We start from the raw sequence: 20,368 nt of genomic DNA on the forward strand, positions 1-20,368 counted from the left end.
AAGGAAAACCTCATTATCTGGGATGGGAGAAAATCAGAAGTTCTTTCTACACATGAAGGGAAGAGATTTGTTTTGGGTTCCTCAGATGAAATTGATGGCATTATATTGAGATAACATTTTGGCTAGAAATAAAGGTGAACATAATGGTTTTTAACATCATCAAAAGTGTAATGGATGATCTAGAGTGGTTGTATGTTATTTTTGACTGGAGATGGGTAAGAAACAGGTAAGTGACCATTTATCAGAAATGTTTACACATTTGAAGCAGAGCAGCTCATTCCAATGACCCAGTCCAACGCTGATACTCTGATTTTCAGAAGTTAGTTTACACATTTGCTTTCTACTCTAACACTATCCTAGACATTTTTCAAAGGTGTAGAGAGCAGGCAAACATTGATTTTAAATTAAGCTTATAGGAAGACTTTAAATCCCATGGTTGTCTTTGATAGAACGGGGAGAAGTGTGATTTCACCTTTAAATGGTAAGTAAATGAAAGTAGCAATAAACCTAAATTTGGCCATGTGTGTCTTTGTAATGTAAAACAAACTTGAGGACACATTCCCCTGGAACTTATTTAAATAATGGAATTCTTCAGGGTTGTTGAGGGAAAAGAAAAACATGATTTTTCTATTATGTTTCATAGTAGTGATGGTGGTAGGGTGGGTAGAAGGAAGCAGGATGTGTAGATGTTGAAACATCAGTCATTAGCTTCTGACTAGCACAAGGTAGAAGAGGAATCACCTCTCTTATGCTAAAGAGTACAATTCTCTTAATACAATTAACGATTATGTTAATACAACCAACAATTAACAATATAGCGCACTCCTGACTTATATGAGCTTCTCAAATAAAAGCTTACACTATAGAGACTGATTAATTCTTTTTAGATAATAGTACTGAATTTTTAAAGGCAATCACTAATGCTGGTACTTATTTATGGTGTGTGTACTCCATATTAGATATTCATTTTAGAAAGATTACTTTGAAATCGAGTACGGACTGAAGAGTAGAAAGACTGACAGCAGGGTTCTCTATAAGAAGGCAGGTGCAATATTCTATCCAAGAGGGACAGAGCCAGAAACAAGGTGCATGAGGGGTGAAGGGAAGGAAGCTGTATCTGAGAATAAACATTTTCAAACTCAAGAGCAACTTTTCAAGGAAACAACGTGGATCTAGCATGGACTATTCTTAAATGACACGAGATGGCTCCTAATGATCACTAATTCTTTTTCTGTGTGAAAATAAGTCATACCTTTAATAAAATATCCTCGAATCAACAAAAGCTTCTTTGATGACTTCAAGAAGCCACCAGAGGACAATGGCCTGAAGGGCAGTTGGTGAAGCAGTTTGGATCAAACCCACTACTTTGCCAAGAAGGTCTTCTTAATTTATTGATGTAGATACAGCTATAGATACATAGATATATAGGAAGAGAAGAAACAAGAGAGAACGATAAAGGTAAAATGTTAAAACTGGAGAACTGTAGTTCATTATGGTTCCACGTAGTTTTACCCATTGTAAAAAGCGTACTCTTCTGGTGTGTGATATTGATGGCGGAGGAGACTGCGCGTGAGTGGGGGGCGGGAGGGTATATGAGAACTCTCTCTAATGGCCGCTCAATTTTGCTGTGAACCTAAAACTACTCTAAAAATCAAAATCATTTTTAAATGGGTTACTTAATCAAACAAAAAGTTTAGTTCAGGATAAAGAGAGGCTCAAGGAGACTTTCAATACCCTTAATTTCAAACATACACAAAAATAGGCTTATCCACAAGACAAATGAAAATTTCCAAACCAAGATAGCATTATAACAAATCAAATACTTAAGAAAACATCTAAAATCTTTGCTATAATGACGTTTTCTTTTCAAGAGAGGAAAATCAAAATTCAAGCATTATTTGTCCACAAATAATTTTTAGAGTTTATGGTTATTTTTTTCTAACCACTGTTTTCGTTTTTTAAATTCTTTCTTTTCTTTTCTTTTTTTGAGGAAGATTAGCTCTGAGCAAACATCCGCCACCAATGTTCCTTTTCTTTGCTGAGGAAGATTGGCCCTGAGCTGACATCTGTGTCCATCTTCCTTTATTTAATATGTAGGATGCCTGCCACAGCTTGGTTTGATAAGCAGTGAGTATGTCCCCACCCAGGACCGGAACCAGCCAACCCCAGCCCACTGCAGCTGAGCACAGGTACTTCACTGCTTTGCCACCAGGCTGGCCCCATCTAATCACTGTTTTAAATTGAAAATATATAAAATGTGAAAGAGGATTATTCCACGAACACACAGAGGAAGAATTATCCTGAATCTCCTACTACACTAAATATTCCTGAAATGGAAAAAATGCTTCCTAACTTTTTCTGTTCTTTGACACAATTTTAATCATTGAATTATATACTTGGCATAAAATAAGTTTAAATTATTTTATAGTCAACCGTGATAAGATGCTAAGAGGCTAAGTATGTAATGTGCTGTGATTTTCTCTTAAACATAATTATGCCTCCTTCAGACGGACTCAGAGTGCACATCGCACTCAGCTCTGGACCTGTCAGTGAGGATCCTCCCAACTGTTTTATGCCTGATATTGGGAAAAGGCAGTAACAGCCCCTCTAGCTAAACTCCTAAGAGTCGTTAGGAACAAAGATGCAAAGCTCAGGCAGGTAGGAAGTAATTGCTTTTTAGGTAGAAAGTTACTAGTAGGACAAATCTAAATAAAAGATTTGACTACGTTGGAGAAAGTAAAATTACTCTTCAGCCTTTTCAAAAATTTCACTGCAAGAATACTGAGAAGATGCTGTTGTGTCAATCATATGAGCACAAAATTTGCAAGGTGCAAAATATAAGCTAAATCTATCCTCACAATCCAAAATACGTGGTTTCAAGTAAAATGACATCTGCTTCTGACAAACATCTTATAATTACAAAAACCGTATTTTACTTCTAAATAAATAAGTTACTTTCCAGACCATAAATATTTAATTGATCCAACCTAATGACTTGCGTTCAAATATATTTGTCATTGACTATGGATAAAAGTGAGCAATAATGTATGTGAGCCAAACAGGAAGAACTTATTACAGACATAGTATAAGAAGTATACTTATATTTTACTCCCCCCTTGATTCCATGTTTTATTCAGTGACTGTCCCATATTCTGTAGTCTCCCAGCACTTCCATGGAATTTACGAGACAAACACATTCTGCAGAGAAAACACGCTGCTTCCCCCATCTGCCTCTATCTTTATTCATGTTAGGGACACTTTGGAAATAATTTGGAGAGTAAGGAAACCTATGGGAAACCACGGACATTTCACAACCACAGATGACAAGCCCTGACATCAGACAATTCCTAGACACACCAAAGTGAGATGGTCAGATTTAGCAAACAAAAACATAGGACATCCAGTTAAATTTGAATTTCAGATAAACAACGACATTTTAAAAATATAAATATGTCCCAAATATTGCATAGGAGTGCACTGAAAATTACTTTTTACTAAAAACTATTCATTATACCAAAAAGTTATTCATTAAATTTTGTGCATCATAGTGCACTAAAGTTATCTTGTGCTAAAAAATTATTCATTGTTTATCTAACATTAAATTTTAACTGGGTACCCTGTATTTTATCTGATAATCATTTTGCAGATGCAATGTCTTTCTCTCCTATTAGACTGTAGCTCCCTTATGGTAGGAATGGAGTAATTTATACTTGAATGGTCAACCTCTAAAGCAATGCCTGATACATAATGGATACACAATGGAAATGTGTTGAATGAATGAATGTAAAGGATGAAATTTAAAGAACTGATATAGATAGGCATAGATAGATAGACAGACAGATAGATAATTTACCCTATAGCTTATTTTGTTAGTATAGCTCAATAAAATAGTTCTTACTGGTACTGGCAATGAGTGAAGCCAGAGTTCCAGCCCCACCAAGGTTACTCCTTTGGAAACTAGAATGAGCAACAGCAGAGCTGTTATTCTCTTTCTGGCTACAGCTGTGGCTGTGCAGTGGGTGGAAATGGACACGACCTTCTTTTTGCACATGAGACATTTTGACACTGACGTGAAATTTTGGTTACACTTGAGGAAACCACAGTTCTGGCTGAAACCCGAGATAAAGACCCACTAGAAGATCCAAGTCTTCAATTGAATATTGAGGAATTAAACAGAGAGTTTATGGTGAAAAGTGAAGAACTCTATGACTCTCTCATGAATTGCCACTGGCAGTGGCAGTTCACTCTAAAATCCCAGATGAGACCCCCACAGAAGCAAGATGTTCATTAAGCTACCCAACTGTCATACTAACTGTATCCTGTTTTGTTATTGTTTTTTTTTAAAAAAGTACTCTCCTAGGAATGTACTGAACTTTGTATGTAACTACAAACTTCCAGGACTTAAATGTGATTGACATGATAGCACATAATGTAAATGAACTTCACTAACGTGCACACACATATCTAGAATATATATAAAATATGCAGAATATAAAAATATATTTATAAGTATAAATACATAAAATATATAGAGAATATATCTATATCTATCTGTATATGGATAAATAGGTAGACAGATTGATAGATCAATTCAGACTCTGAATGAAGGTATGTGGTTTTACAGGTTTATAACTTTAACTCACAATGACTAATATATATTGATCAGGTAATATATCTCAGAAATGACCATGACCCCCATAAAATTGTGAAATGTGAAAACATTTTATACATACAATATGTTTTTGATGTTCCCGCCCTTCGGATGCCTTCTCTTCTCCCACACCTGGGCTTTTGTAATGACCTATTTTCCAAGGACCTGAAGCTCCTGAGCCTCCCACTCCATCACCCTCCCCAGGACTGTCAGGTCTACATTGGCTGGTCCTCCAAGTCAGTGTTCCATTGCCCAGTCACAGAGATTTGGTTGCCAGCCTCCTCCCCATACAAACCTCAATAGCAACTTGACCACTCCTTCAAGGTTGGCTTTTGTGCCTTCCCAGGTGAATGACAATAATTTTAAATGTGAGAATGGAATTAGCAGAGACCACAGGACCCAGCTGCCCTTTTCAGTAGGGTAACTTTGATTTCAACAGTTGTTTTGTGATCTGACCCAAAAGAGTGACTAGTGATGTGACTTTTCGGCCAAGTAAGGGAGGAGTTAGGCTGATTTTTGTTATTGTTGGATTATTTCGGCCAGCTAGTGGGTAGACTTGATAACTGAGACCTCCTGGAACATCATACATGCCCCAGAGCAAACCTTGTTTCTAAACAGTTGAAGTTCTTGGAAGTATCTTTTAGGGTTCCCTCTTTCTTAGTGTTTTAGGCATAAGCTCCTCAGCTAGAAAACCAGTGTTTCCCATAGTCTCACCCCACTCAATCTGCCCAAATTTAATTCACATTGTTTTTAGAGCACATGACATCACCTTGTTCCATTCTTGTCCCCATCCCCTTTGACATCAATTTTTTCCCAGCTAGTCCTTCTTGATTAATTACACATCTCTAGGAAACCTCCCCTGACTACTCCAGTCCATATTAGACAATTTCCCTGACTACTTAGTGTACTTCTAGTTTATACACACACTTCTTGTTATGCAAGCAAAAATTTTCTTCCTAAGTGAAAACTCACATGAACAATCATCAATCCCCATTATAATTCCTGTAGAAGTTGCAGCATTTCTATTTTTATTCATGGGAAGAATAAGATCAAGCATCAATTTCTTAACATTTATACGTATTCCTGAATAAACATTCTAGATAGATTTGAAATTTGTTATTACACAACTACAATCAATTCCAGAAGAAATAGCAAATCATGTCATTAGCTCTGCACATTTAACCTTGTGTTCAGAGGCTGTGGATATTAGTGAGAGCAGGGAGTAACACTCGAAATACATTCAGAAAGCAATTTTCTATGCAATAAGCTTTCTTTAAAAATTTAAAGCTAAAGTACTATTTTTGAGACAAGAACACGACACAGGAGTACACACTGTACAGATAACCTACATCAAATGGTTGCTAGGAAGACAAGGGATAATTCCAGAACTTGACTTTCTGTGCCTTAGAGTGGACTCCTGGAAGGCTCCAAATTGGATCTCATATAAGTACAAAAATATAAGTACTTATAGCTAAAGGACATATAAATGAAAATCTTTGACAAGCTCATGACTTTTTAAGGCTCAGTGCAGAGAGGCTGACGGAGGACACCACCAGCTGCCTTATCTTTTCATTTAGGCTTCAAATTAGTTCTCAAACGTTTAGGGAACATCTACTAACTGTTTTCGCCCCTGTGCTAGGAGCTGGGTTATAACAACAAATAAGGCAAACTCCCTGCCATCAAGGTTCTCACAGTCTAGTTAGGAGACCGCCATAGAAACAAGCACGTACATTTCCAGCTCTGAGGCATGTATTGTATTTCTTTTGTATATCTTTCAGTCAAGCAATTAAAAAATCTTCCCGCGCGACCCTGTGCGAGGAGGCGCTTGGGTAGTCCCGTCCGGGAGGACCATAGCAGAGTTGAAAGTGCCTCCAAGCAGCTGTGCACAGCAGGACAGTTTGATTGGAGTCTGGGCAAGGGGCAGGGTCTGACTGGTCACAATCAGGGCTGGAGATTATTTGCAGTCAACTGCCCTAGAGCTAATGGGGTCGGAACTACTTTGGTGATTTGGAAAATGGAAAGAGAAAGGAGAAGGGAATCAGTTTGCCCAGGGGTCCCCACCCACTTTCTCATTGGACCTACTTAGCATCTGCAGGGAGGACGACAATAAAATGAAAAACATTTCCAGGGGTTACCCCAGAGGTCAATCACTGGCTGTGCGGGACAATGGGAGTCTGGCCTCCTCTCCTCTTCCAAAGGGCTGAAGGAGATTTAATGAAGAGACATTTTCTCCGCGAAGATTCTAAACCGCAGCGCGTTCCACTAACTCCAGGGCTGCGAACCCCGTGGCAGGGGCCGGGGGGAGGGGTGGCGCTAAGTGAATCGCTACACTGGGACCCGGACCCTGAGCGACAGCCGCGCCCCTCCGCCCCCCGCGCGCGACCCCGGGCGAGCCGCACGCTCCCCGCGGCTGCGCCCCCGACCCCGCCCCCGCCGCCGCGGCGCGCACAGCCCGGCCGGAGCGCGCTCCCGGCACACAGGCGCCGCTGCGCTCCGAGCGCTCAGACGCGGCCGCGGCCGCCCAGCGAGACCGCCTCCGCCCGCCCGCCCGCCGGCATGCGCCTCGGCTAGCGGCTGCCTCCCGCGAGCCCCACGCGTCCTTCACTCGATTATTCCTCTCTCTCTCTCTCTCTCTCTCTCTCTCTCGCACACGCACACACACAATCTCACACCGATCTGTACACTGGAGGAGAAAACATTTCCTTAGCGCCCCCTCCCTCTTCATCCCGAGAAGCTGAGGAGCCGCGCCGTGGGGGGCCCCGGACCGTCTGGAGATGCGAATCCTAAAGCGCTTCCTCGCTTGTATTCAGCTACTCTGTGTTTGCCGCCTGGGTGAGTGAGAAGACCTCGGTGGGGCTGTCTCCGGGATCGTTTTGGACACGGGTGGGGAGATTTCAGCACATTCGGTACTTACTACCGCCGCCATCTAGCAAGGAGGAAAAAGGGACCGTGGACTGGGCATCCCACGGTGTGGGCGGCCGCGCGACTCGTGTCAGCAGCGTGGGAGAATGCGCCCCCTCCCCACCTCGCGCCTCCGCCACCTTCCATCTGCCGGCGGGGATGCGTGCTGCGGCCGCCAGGAGAGAGGTCTGCCTGTCGCCGTCCCTGCCCTCACAGCTCTTCGCCCTCCTCTTTTGCAAAGTGTGAAAAGAGCCTTTTAGATACACATGAGATAAATACAACCTTGGTGCGGGGCTACGTAGTGTATCGCGGTTTTGCGGTTAAGTTCTTGCTACAGATAGGATGGATTTGGATGAAAAGTACACTTGCCGGATGCGAATTTAATACACACACACACACACACACACACACACACACACACACACGCGCCCGAGCGCGCCCGAAAGGTAGTAACAGGAACAAGTACCAACCTGACTTTTCAGTGTTTTCCAGTACTTTTAATTTAGTCACTTTCGAGTCTGGGCAGTCACTTCAAAAAAAAAGTTTCAATTAAAATTTCTGTCAAGTTCTGCCATTGCCACCAAAGTCAGGGAGGACCTGTAGGTTGATAGATGTATTCATGGATTCATCTGTCATCCACCACCTTCCAGGTTACACATTTAATACTGAAATTGCTTTCTGAAATAGCCAGTTAGAATATTTATCTGCCAAGCAGATTCAAGTGTTCTAGTCGTTTTCTAGAAGAACTGTTAAGACTGGATTTTGCATTTTAATCAGGAAATGTCTTTTTTCCTTCTTGAAGATGTTCTACTAAGATGGAGTATAATTGGTTTGGAGGCATTAACCTACAAGTTAGAAAATATACCTTAGTTTGTGAGTACACGTATTTTACTTTTTTCAGTTGGAGGATCCCAATTTTTTTATTTTAGATTGTTCATAATAAAGTAGACATTAACCTACATTTTCATCCAATAGATGGTGCTCACAGTAACCTTTAGAAAGAGAAATCATTTTCATGTTTTAGCTAATGAGAATTGCATTGCAAATATGGTAATAATTGCCAATAGCCCCCCAGATACATGGATATAATTTAAATGCCAAAAGGCTTTATGAAAGTCCTCAGGGGTGATGTGATATACACGTTTACATTTCAGACTTGCGGGGGAATCTGGTCCTGGTTTTCTCTAAAACCATACATTTGCTTCTGGAGAGGGAAGACGTCTTTTGAAAGTGCTGTGATCATCAAATACACACCTGTTGAATTTACATTTCCATTATCGATCTGTTTTAACAACAAAGCCAGATCCTCTTGGTACTTAGATTATCATTTGAGGTAAATTTCACTGTGGTATGGAAAGAAACCAGAGAATATTGCTTTGTATGCCATGCAAGTCACATGCCCTGAGTGTGTTGTGAATTTCTTTAACTGAGAGACAATTCGCGTGGCTTACAATTCATCTTTTTAAAGTGTACAAGGCAGTGGTTTTTAGTATATTCACAAAGTTGTGGAACCATCACTGCTATCTAATTACAGAACATTTGAACCACCCCAGCAAGAAACTCCATGGACAGTGGTTCCTCACTCTCTCTGACCTCAGGCCTGGCAACCGCTCATCTACTTTCTTCTTCTATAGATTTGCCTATTCTGAGCATTTTATATAAGTAGAATCATCACAATATGTGCTCTTTGGTGTCTGGCTTCATTCACTTAGCATAATGTCTTCAAAATTCATCCATGTTGTAGCTTGGATTAGTACTCAATTCCTTTTTGTGGCTGAGTGATATTCCATTCCAATATACAACATTTTGCAAAGTCTTTTTCTCAATAAAGCGTTATTTTTAGGTTGTTGTTTTTGGTTATATAGATTTCAGTTTATTAGACATTTTCTTTAATACTTTGATGAGGTAAAATTTAACTGTAAAGAATTAGATTGTTGAAGAATATCACAAGTTTATGTGATAATATTGAATGTAAGCCTGTATTAGAACTCAAAATGTGTTGTATTTGTTTGAGACTGGCAGGTGGCTACTTTTGTTATCCCTTCTCAGTTTAACATTGTTGCCTTCAGGCTGACCTAGGGGCCAGGCAACCTCAAATGGGATGAATGTCTTGATCTCCAGGTAGCACGGTTTGAAAAACAGGCACATTATCTACAAATGAAAAATTCAGCCTCCACTTCAATGACTTTTTCCTCAACATCTACTGTAGTATCTGTAGATGTGTTTATTACTCATCTACAGTGTCCTTGGAGCCAACGAAGTAGCCTAGCATGTGTAATAGAACTCAGGAAAGGTCTGTCAACTGAGACTTGCTGTGCAGGATGACAGTTCGGATACAATTTGAATGTTAGGCTGCCATTCTTACCATTATCCAGGAACAAGTTGTAGAATTCACTAAGGTGTTCCTTTTTAGCAGTTAAGAATGTCTCAATGACCTTATCACTTTCTCTGTCCAAAATGTCTCGGTGTGTTGAATTGCACATATAGACCAATTGCTTCTTTCAAGGAACTCTCCAACCAGAAATATTCTCATTAGATTATTTGAACTGAAACCAACCCTTTCTTCCCAAATTACTACTGGGGATCACTAGGGAGTAAAGAGGAACATCACGTTTGTTGTTTTGGGGGGGGGGAGTGTTAAATACATCTGTGAGTTCATCCCTCTGGATAATTCTATCAAGATTGACCTCTGGCCTCAACTGTTTTTGCCAGAAGTAGCTAAATCACACTTCACTTCGCAAATTTTAGTGTGCATCAGAATCACCTGGAGGACCTGTCAAAACACAGATTGTGGCGCCCACCCCGAAGAGTTTCTGATTCTCCCAGTAGGTCTGGGGTGGGGCCTGAGAATCTCCATGTCTAACCAGTTGCCAGGATGTGCTGATGCTGCTGGTCCACATCCACACTTTGACAACTACTGAGCTGTTTTGACGTTTAAATGTTACCAAACTTTCTGGATTATTAACAAATTCTTATTGTGGACTTGATTTCTGATACCTACTTAATATATTTTTTTTTTAAATCACGTGAGTAACACAACATGGAGATTCTTATTCAGAGAGGCAGAAATTAAAGATGAGTCCAAAATAATTCCCTAAGTGAACTCAGACCTTCTCTAAATAATTGAGTGGTTTTGTACTAGGTGGAGAGCTAACGTAATGACTGCACAACTCTAGTTATTATTTAGTCTTGACCCACTGAACAGGTTATGGGGAAAACAGCATGGCTTTCCTGTAAGGAGGCTTAACTGTGAGTCATACGGGAGAGGTACGTGTTTTAAGAGCTTTTAAGGAATGGTTTCTTTCAACTAATGAGAATTCAAGATCTTTGAATTGAGTGAGTTATAGCCCTGCAAGGAACGCTAAATTCGAATGGTTAAATATTATTGTTAAATATGTAATAAATCAGATTCTGAACTTTTAAGTCCTGTCTTACTGCTTTAAGGGCCACATTAGGCACAAGTTTTACCCAATTCCTCTGCGAGAATTAATTGCTTAATTTACCCTGAGTATGGAATTGGTGGGATCCAATATGTTGTGACTCTCAGCTTGGTCTGTTTATCCTCTGAAAACCAATTGTAACCGGGAATAGAAAATATTCTTGCTTACCCCCCGCCCCCAGTAATAAATTGTTTCCATTCAGGAAAATTACTTACTTTTGATTTGCAGAGTACCAGTTTTTTAATTTCATCTCTCTCCTTTTTATGTAGATGATGGTTGCTTCCACTCAGGGCTGTTTGCCAAGATAAATCATTTCATTGATGAATTCATTTATGCTCACATGTCTGCACTAGCTATTTGGGAGCCTGCTTAAAACTTTATGTTGTGGGAATTTTGCTTCTGGCAAAAATTCAGGTTTTTCTGGAAGCGTGAGCTACCTTTCCCCATTCTTCTTACCCCAGAGAGATTTGAGGTATGTCTAACCTGGTAGCTTTGCTTGACCACTCATTTGCCAACTGTTCAGACTATAGTATGGAAATGGAACCCCCTTCCACCGCCTCATTTGAGGACCTCAAAGGAGGGGCTTGATTAAGAAGATGAGCTTGTATTTCATTTCCATTTACCATCTACTCAGTGTTTGCTGGTGCGTATTTACTGCTGGACATTTTATGTACATTTTCTTGTATCACTCTCCCCGAAACCATTTGAGGTAGGTGTTTTCATTTTTCACATTTTACAGCTGAGGAAACAGAGGCACAGAGAAGTCAAATGACTTACCTAACATCACACAGCCTTTCTCAATCTGTATGTTCCTCTGACTCCCAACCATGAGCCTTTTTCTCCTTTCATTTCTAGGAGATCAGTTTGCTGTTTGGAATTTACCAGCTTGCTTCATATGACTGTGATGCTACATTTCAGATTCCCCTTTGCGTTCTTGAGGATGTCCGTTCATGATTTTCCCTATGTGCTCCCATATTACTTTTTTCAAGAAGTAAAAAAAAAATTTTTAATTAAGGCATAATTTACCTTTTCTAATGCGCCATCTTGAAAGTTTTGACAGGTGCATATGGTCATATAACAACCACTGTAATCCAGATATGGAACATTCTCATCCCTACGATTTTAACTACATGTGTACTAAGTGCGTGACATCTACCAGGCACTAATAATTAAGCAGTGTGTAAATATAGAGAGTCCTGATACTCATGATGCCTACAATCCAGCTGATCTGATTCAATTCCCATGTTGAAAACCTCTTTAAATCTCATTTTTAAGATACTTTCTTTGTTTAGAACTAGTTGAGAATAAGAGTCTTTTCCAAATATCTCTTAGTGTGTTAAATATCTTAACTTTCAAATGTTTTAGAGTGTCTCTTACTTCATCAGGAAGGCCAGTGGGAAAAGTCAGAGTCAATTTAAACAAGATACACGGATGTTTTGACTGTGCTTTAACTTTTAATGTCTTATTAGGAGTCATCCGTAGCAGCAAGTTCAGGTTACAAAAGGAAGGCAGTTTTTAACTGTGTTTGTAATTCTTCAGAGACGTGTATAATGTACTGTATAGGCATTAATGGAAAAATGATTCGATCATATTGCGCAGTCCTAAAACATGTATTTAAGAACTGTGCTGTCCAATACGATAGCCCCTAGGCCTGTGTGGTCAGCACATGGGGCAGTGCAGATATAGAACATTTCTATCACTGCAGAAAGTCTGTTGAACAACGCTGTCTTAGAATCAAAAAAAGCTGATCAAGTATCAATGGATAGCACCTATGAGAAGTTGTCAACTACAAAGACTTCTAAAGTCATGAAAATTATTTGAAGTGTTGACGTTATGTAGGCTATTTTTGGCCTATGTTGTGTCAGCTGTATGAAAATCACAGACACATTCTGGCGGCCTTAGTCACAGGAGCAATAGATGAAGAAAGTTTATTGGCCACTTTGTGGCTTTTATAAACTAAGGTTGAATGGGAAAGCTTAGCTGCTAGTTCAGGAGAGAGTGCTCTGTTCCCACAGCACACGTTCCATAATTTGTTCTAGCATTCACTGTATTGTTTTGCAATGTATCTGTCTCCCCCACTAGACTAGCTCCTTGAGGGCGAAGACTATTTCATTCATCCTTCAACTTAGCATTCTTAGATTTAGTACCTATAGTAGGAGTTGAATAAATCTTTAATGCATAAGGTCACAGGGAGAGAGTACTGTGGAGCTTCTTAGACAGCAGTAGCTTTTTGCTGTTGAGATCAGCCAGTTTCCTCTGACCTTTCCTTCTTTCGATGCTAATCCCAGTTGGAGAGTTAGATCAGCATTCACCTTGACCCATCCATCTTTAATGCCACTTCTGGCACCAGAACTTCACTTTTTTTGATTCTCCTGGAAATGCACATAAGCATCACCTAGATGCAGACACTATCTGTATGGGAAAAATAAAGCCCCCATGATTGATAAGGCATGTGTAGTGGCAGGAGCAATTTTGAGTGACATTTAATTCTAGATGAGTTGGCACCAATGAAGCTTGGATATGTTCCGGGGGCGGGGCATCAAGTCAGTGTGTGTGTGTGTGTGTGTGTATGTGTGTGTGTGTATGTGTATGTTCACCTCTTAGGGAGAGAGGGCAGTGGGGATAAGGGGTGTCAGTAATGAGAAATGAAGCATCTTGAACCCATGAAGACTGTATTTTTTAGTCAGTCAAAAGCCATCATATTGGACTAAGTCCCCTCTAGTCAAACTGACCATAAGAGGTAGTGGCCCAAAGTAGTTCTGGTAACCAGGTAAATGACAGAAAGTACAGTTACGTTATGTGGATATGCATGCCTTTGGAATTTGTCTGTAGTTTGATCATTAATTCCAGAGATGACGTACTTCACCTGCCTTAGCCCTGAATGTAGCAGATGTTCAGCAAAGATTTGAATTGAGTTGAATTCAAATGGAACAAGGCATGGAATGAGTTAGAAATCCTCACAGGAGTTAAAAACAAAAAGAAAGACTTGCCCTTCTATTAGGATCTTTGCTTTATTTTCTTTTCACTCACTACCCTTTCTTTCTTCCGTTCTTTTTTTTTGTTGCTATTTCCTCTTTGCCTTCACTTCTTTTAACCACAAATTTAAGATTAAAAAAACTCAGCATCACTCAGTATCTTGATGAAGAGTTTGATAGGGAGGAGATTGAAGCTATTTGATACCATTATTTAAAAATATTTTTACTGTGTTAATATAATTTAGGGAGCTTAGTAATTAGCATAATTTTAGAAGTATGGGTTAACATTTCTTTCTGCCTAAAAATTCTAATGTGTTAAAATGGGCAGGTTGTCTTTTTTTTGTTGTTTCTGATATTTGCACACAGATATTAAAGTAAATTCAATTATTCAGGGTCCTGGTTAATGTGAGCTTTCTGGTCTCATTCAGTAAGCATACATCAATTTATGTACACATTGATAAGAGATAAATTTTTTACACATTTCCTTGTAAGTATAGTCTTCATGTATTTGGAATAATTTATTAATTAGTAGGAATGAAGGATTTTCTGTTAAAATATTCATAACAATGACTACAGGTACCTTTCCATTCTTGGAGAGTCATTCTATCCTTCTTTTTCTCTGCCTTCTCCATTAGAATTTACTCCATAATTTTTCTGTTCTTTCACTGCCCTCACTGGACTGCTTATTTCTTGAATCCTAAAGTTCTAACATATTTACCTAAAGATGAGTCTAGAATATTACACCATTTCTCTGAAGTGATTCACTCAGTACCTTGCATGGGAATAAAAGAAAATGTTGCTGTTTAAAATGACCTCTTTTAAAGCGGAGATCATGGTCCCCACCAGAGTCCTAATTGTGTGCTTAGAATAACAAAATGCTGCCCAGCTATAAGGAACTTTCTAGCTTTTTTTTTTTTTTGAGGAAGATTAGCCCTGAGCTAACATCCGCCACCAATCCTTCTCTTTTTTGCTGAGGAAGACTGGCCCTGAGCTACCATCCGTGCCCATCTTCTGCTACTTCATATGTGGGACACCCGCCGCAGCATGGCTTGACAAGCGGTGCCACATCCACACCAGCGAACCCAAGGCCGCTGAAGCAGAACATGCAAACTTAACTGCTGTGCCACTGGGCTGGCCCTGAACTTTCTACCTTTTCTCCTGGTTCTCAATCACATTGTCATCAGATTAAAAGTTATTTCTGTAATGACATTTTCACCCTCTTGCCTTTGACATGTTTTCTTGAATAGGATACGTAAGGGTGGAATCTCACCTGGTATACAGAACTATGCAGAATCGTGGTCTGCCTGGAGAAGCGTATCACACATACGATATCATTGTCATGTTTATTTCAGGGCAAAAAAGGGTTGTAACCATTGAACCAGGTCAGTGGTTCTCAATCCTGGCTGCACTTTGGAGTTATCTGCTGTTATGGACTGAATGTTTGTGTCCCCACCACGTTCCCGTGTTGAAGACCTAACCCCCAACATGATGGTATTTGGAGGTGGGCCTTTGGGAGGTAATTGGGTTTAGATGAGGTCGTGAGAGTGGAGTCCCCATGATGGGATTAGTGTCCTTATAAGAGGAGGAAGAGACACCAGAGCCTCTTCTCTCTACCATGTGAGGACACAGTGAGAAGGCAGCCATCTGTAAGCCGGGAAGAGAGCTCTCTCCAGGAACCAAATCTACCAGCTCCTTGATCTTGGAATTCTCAACCTCCAGGATTGTAAGATAGAAATTTCTGTTTTTTAAGCCACCCAGTCTGAGGTATTTTATTATAGCAACCCAAGCTGACTATACACCTGTGGAACTTTGAAAACATATTGACGTCTGGGCCCCACCTCGGATCAAGTACACGTGTAGGTGTGGGGCCCAGACGTGAATATTTTCTTAAAATTCCCCTGTTGATTGCAGAGAACAGCCAAGGTTTAAAACCACGGATCTAGGTCAACCTTGTGATACTACTAATCTTGGTTCATTTTTCTTAAGGTAGAGATATTGGCAAGTTTCACACTATCCTAAAACAAAGCTAGTGCCACAGGACAAAGGCCCTGGAAAACTTCCCATCTCTCTCTCCTCCTCTTAAGGCAGTTTTAGTTTCAGAGTAACCCTAGAAGGAGGAGTATGGACTATAGTGGTTGACCTCATAGTCTTTGCAAGCCAGAGGAACTTCAGGAGGCCAGACAGTCTTGGAGTTGGTCCAAAGATTCAAGTCAATCAGCAAGTGGGAGGATAACTGAACTAGCCTCCGAGATAGGATTCCAAGTGCATTTGTCAGGGCATAGCACATGATATCTTTTGTTTTGTCAATGATAGATATTCTTGCTGTTTCTTTGTCTTGTTTATTTTCTTTCTCCATGGATAATTTGTTAGAGTCAGAGTTATTGTTTTCTGTTATGTAATAGATATGATTTAGCTAAATTTTTTTCATTTCAGCAATTTATCTGTGTGTGTGTTTAAAATAACATTTACATTGTTTATCAGGACTACGCTATTTATTTTTACTATATTTGAAAAGCACTAATAGCTCCATTTAAAAGTTACTGAAGAATTTTTTTGGATGGTCCAAACAACTATTTTAATATTCTTAGTCATTAATGGTGAGGACACAAGCACAAATCAATTCTGTGAATCTTTTTTGAGCCTCTTCTTTGTGATAAATATTTCCCTAGAGAGAATATTCCTGTAGTGATCTGCTAAGCCTTTGCAAGAGAGAAAGATCCATACATAAGTAGCTCTCATATATGGCAGAGTTTGCAGAATATGAAAGTGAGTTGTATGAGAGTGTAGGCTAAATTCACCTCTGGCAAGGTTTCTAGGAGGAGATGGGGTTGGATGTAGATCCTGCGGGGTGAATGAGTAGGGCTTTGGGGGTCACCGTGGGGGCGAATGGCATTAGTGACAAAAAGGATGGCACACACAGAAAGATGGAATGGAAATGAGAATGTGGTCTTTGGAGGGAAGAAAAAATTGGGAGGAATGTGTAGTAGTTGAAAAGTCTCCAGTAGTAGGTAGGATTTCCAATGGCTAATTGAAAGGTTTGGAGTTTGAAGTTTATCCAGCATATAACAGGGAACTATGGAAGGATTTTGAGCAGTGAAATGGCTTAAGTAGATCTCTTTGTTTTAGGATGATAACTCAAGTATCAGAATATAGGGTGGATTGGAGCAGAGTAAGACTGGGAATCAGGAAGCTCAGTTCAAAGACTGTTATCCTGTGGTAGTCAAAGTGGAAATTTGATAGATCATTTGGAGGTATGATAATACCATCCTCCTTATATAATACTTTAATGTTTAACAAGTACTTTCAAATATGTTACCTCATTTGATATAAGTATAATTGGTCTAATTGCTAGGACTTGGTGCCATTCTCTGGTGAGCGAGTCCTTGGTGGTCCTCAAGGGAGTGTCCTCTGTGGAAAGGTGAAGATGTAGAAAGGACCACAGAGTCAAAAAGATATCCAGGGAGGGGAAGTAGAGGCAGCAATACATACAAACTAGAGAAGTTGATAATGGGAAGGGAAGAAGAGAGAGAAATAGAGGATAGTAGCTTGGGAACTGCTCATTCACTGAATAGTAGAACTCCAGATTTGTCACCACAGGACAAAGGAATTGAAGCTAGACATTTCCTCTGAACTGATTCACTCAGTGCCTTGAGAAGCAATAAGAAGAAATGGTGCTGCTTAAAATGATGTATTTTTATCTATTTTAGTAAAGATCGTAGTCCCAAAAACTTTTTTCTTTTGGAAAGGATGAGAAGAATTAGGGTATATTTGTAGTGTCAGGCTAATTTTATCAAATCTAATCAAAACTATTTACTTCATTCACCTTTAAAATTCTTGTAAATACAAGATTTGTAAGTACATTTGTAAATATAAATTTCCTTTTTAAAATGAGCACAGGCACTATTGTGACATTTCAGTCAGTTGTCTGACAATAAATAGGCTTTCTTCACATCCGCGATTTCAGATTGCTTGAAGGCTATCATATTCATATTGCATAAAGTGATATCTTTGTAAATTGCTTGCAACTTGTGTTTTACATAAAAGCAGTGCTGTGGAGAATAATCCATAGAATAGGCTTCCCAGAACTTGGTTTTAAATTGATTTTAGAAATTTTTTTTCTTCTAATTCATGAAAAGTACTATAGGATTTTGCTATCTACTGTATGTCTCTTAGGATACATTAAGGATATGTGAAGTGGTAAACTAATGAATCATTCCGTTTAGGAGAGGGATAAAGTGGCAGCTTTGTCAAGGATAGAAATGTAAGCATATTTTTCCCTGTGTAATGAAGAAATATAGCTGTATAAGAGTTGGATGCAAGGCTTGTGTTTACGAAGCATGGTTGATTGGATTATTCCTAAGTAATATTTGGTTATGGTAAATTTTCCTTTGATGGCCTCCAGAGTGGGGAAATGACGTGTACAATGCATACATATAATATATATTTATAGAAGCATTTCATGTATAAATATATTTATATGTATATATGCATATGATAAATAAATAAGGATAAATGTGTATTTTTTTCTGCTTCTCAAAACTGACATTGCTTTATTTTGAACCTTAAAGGATTATATCCTTTGGGAAAATTGTTAAGTTAAATGGTAGGAATTATCCTGGGTATTTTGAAGCTGACTTTTTCCTGCCTCCAACATAAAGAAAGGACAGGAAAAAGGTGTGTTTCTTCCCATGCCCTGAGTACAGTGCTCTCGCTCTCCAGAGGGGTTGAGTCCGCTTTAGATCAATGGAACTCATTTCACCAGATCTTTATTGAGCAGTTACTCTGTGCTTAACGCTGTGCTTCGACTTTAACGGCTTTCTCTTTGAGGAGTTCATCCGGTTACAGATATAAAATGAACCCTGGTGGGAGCATACCAGAATAGAGAATAATGAAATAAGTGTTAGATTGTATGAATCAGATTTTAAGTCTGTAGAAAGTCATACAAAGGAGAGACAAAATAAAGATGTGAATTCGTTTAAAAACTGTCTATGAGCATATGAGCAGCACTTCCTCCTTTGGAATGTGTAACATTTACTGTTTCATCCCATAATTTAAACCTCTTTTGTGTCCCCCCCCCCACTTTTTGCTATATACAGAAACAAAAAGATAAGCCAGTATTAGTCATTTCATATTATTCAAAGAGAAGCTTGAATATAGAAGTTGGTTGGGTTTTGCATCTCTAGTCTGAAATGCATTTAGTTCTCAATATTCTACCATACCTCATTCAAAATAATAGTGTAAGTAGCAAAATATATAAGCAAAGTGTGCATGTTAGAACACTTTTCTTGTATGTTTTGTTCAACCTATTGCTAAGAAAATGTCACATAACTTCTGTAATTAAGTCTTTTCCAATTTGAGGGTTAATTTTTGGTGGTGGCAGCTGCTATTTTATCACAAAGGTAAACTTTTGCTGCTAAAATTTCGGAGTGAGTTGATATGAATGTGATTCTTGCCTAAAAGTCTATAAAAATGAGGCAAGAATTTTGGATATAGATGTCACTGCTGTCTGGAAAATAGATTCTTGGAAAGAAGCACAAGGAATGAAATCACTTTTAATTAGCCAAGAATGGCTAGTACATGTTGCCCTTAAATCCTTTAAGATATAGCACAATCTGGGCATCATCCATCGACAAGAGAGTATCCCATAATGCTTCTCACTTGCCTATGTCTCCAACTTACTTTCTTCCTAACCTTTCATTACTTCTTAGCTGCTTAGTATTCTTGGCAGAAGAATCCAGAAAACACAAGATGCTTCTTAGTTCCTCAATAATTTCTTCAAAATTTTATACCAACTCCTCCACTCCCCCAAAATGATAAAATACCCATAAGAAAGTACACTAGTTGCCTATTTGGTGGGAGCTTTTTAACCTTCTCAAGGGAGCTCCTCCTCCTCGTCTTCCTCCTCCTCCTCCTCCACATTTTTAAATTAAAATCCTACAACATCTGTCAATTACAAAAGAAATCTTAATTTTTACAAACATGATGAGATATTAAGCTGTATTAGATTCAATGGCATTCAGGTAAGTAAAGATAAGAAAATACTTAGCCAAATAGTCTCTCTACTAATGGTAATGGCATATAAACTCTTTAACCGTGAAACAGATTAGGTCTTCTCTCAATACTGGCAGAGAAAGTGTGCCTCCAAGCAGCAAGTTTTCCCTTATAAATACATGGGGAGTGCTGGCTTGTTTAATGTGAGGCTTTGAGACTCTCGTACATAGTCTGCTGGAAATTCGTTTGGGTGATTGCACTACTGGAGAAAACTCACTGAAAATAGGTCATCAAGAAAAGATTGATATAGACTTTCTTGTGTGAAAGTAATTAGGCTTGTTTATTGCATTCTGCTACAATTCAATATGCCAGACTATGCAGTTTCAGTGAGAAAATATGTTCACATATAA

The 20,368-nt window shown here is 39.2% G+C and overlaps 1 protein-coding gene and 1 pseudogene across 4 annotated transcripts in view; both read left to right on the forward strand.

Moving 5' to 3' along the window:
• Positions 1-1,550: 1,550 nt before the first annotated feature.
• LOC138923697 (putative uncharacterized protein C6orf52 pseudogene) lies at positions 1,551-4,344 on the forward strand (annotated as a pseudogene).
• A 2,752-nt stretch (positions 4,345-7,096) lies between these two features.
• Positions 7,097-20,368, forward strand: part of PTPRZ1 (protein tyrosine phosphatase receptor type Z1) — a 177,209-nt gene continuing 163,937 nt past the window's right edge. For 2 of the 4 annotated variants that reach the window (XM_023639561.2, XM_023639563.2), the window contains exon 1: positions 7,343-7,483. In XM_023639561.2, coding sequence (XP_023495329.2) covers positions 7,426-7,483 — 58 coding nt within the window. In that variant the 5' untranslated portion in view covers positions 7,343-7,425. Of the gene's footprint in view, positions 7,484-20,368 lie in introns of all 4 variants that reach the window. The other 2 variants (XM_023639562.2, XM_005609331.4) reach the window with 2 other exon arrangements.

Source organism: Equus caballus, chromosome 4 (assembly GCF_041296265.1).
Source record: "Equus caballus isolate H_3958 breed thoroughbred chromosome 4, TB-T2T, whole genome shotgun sequence".
Classification (NCBI taxonomy): Eukaryota; Metazoa; Chordata; class Mammalia; order Perissodactyla; family Equidae; genus Equus; species Equus caballus.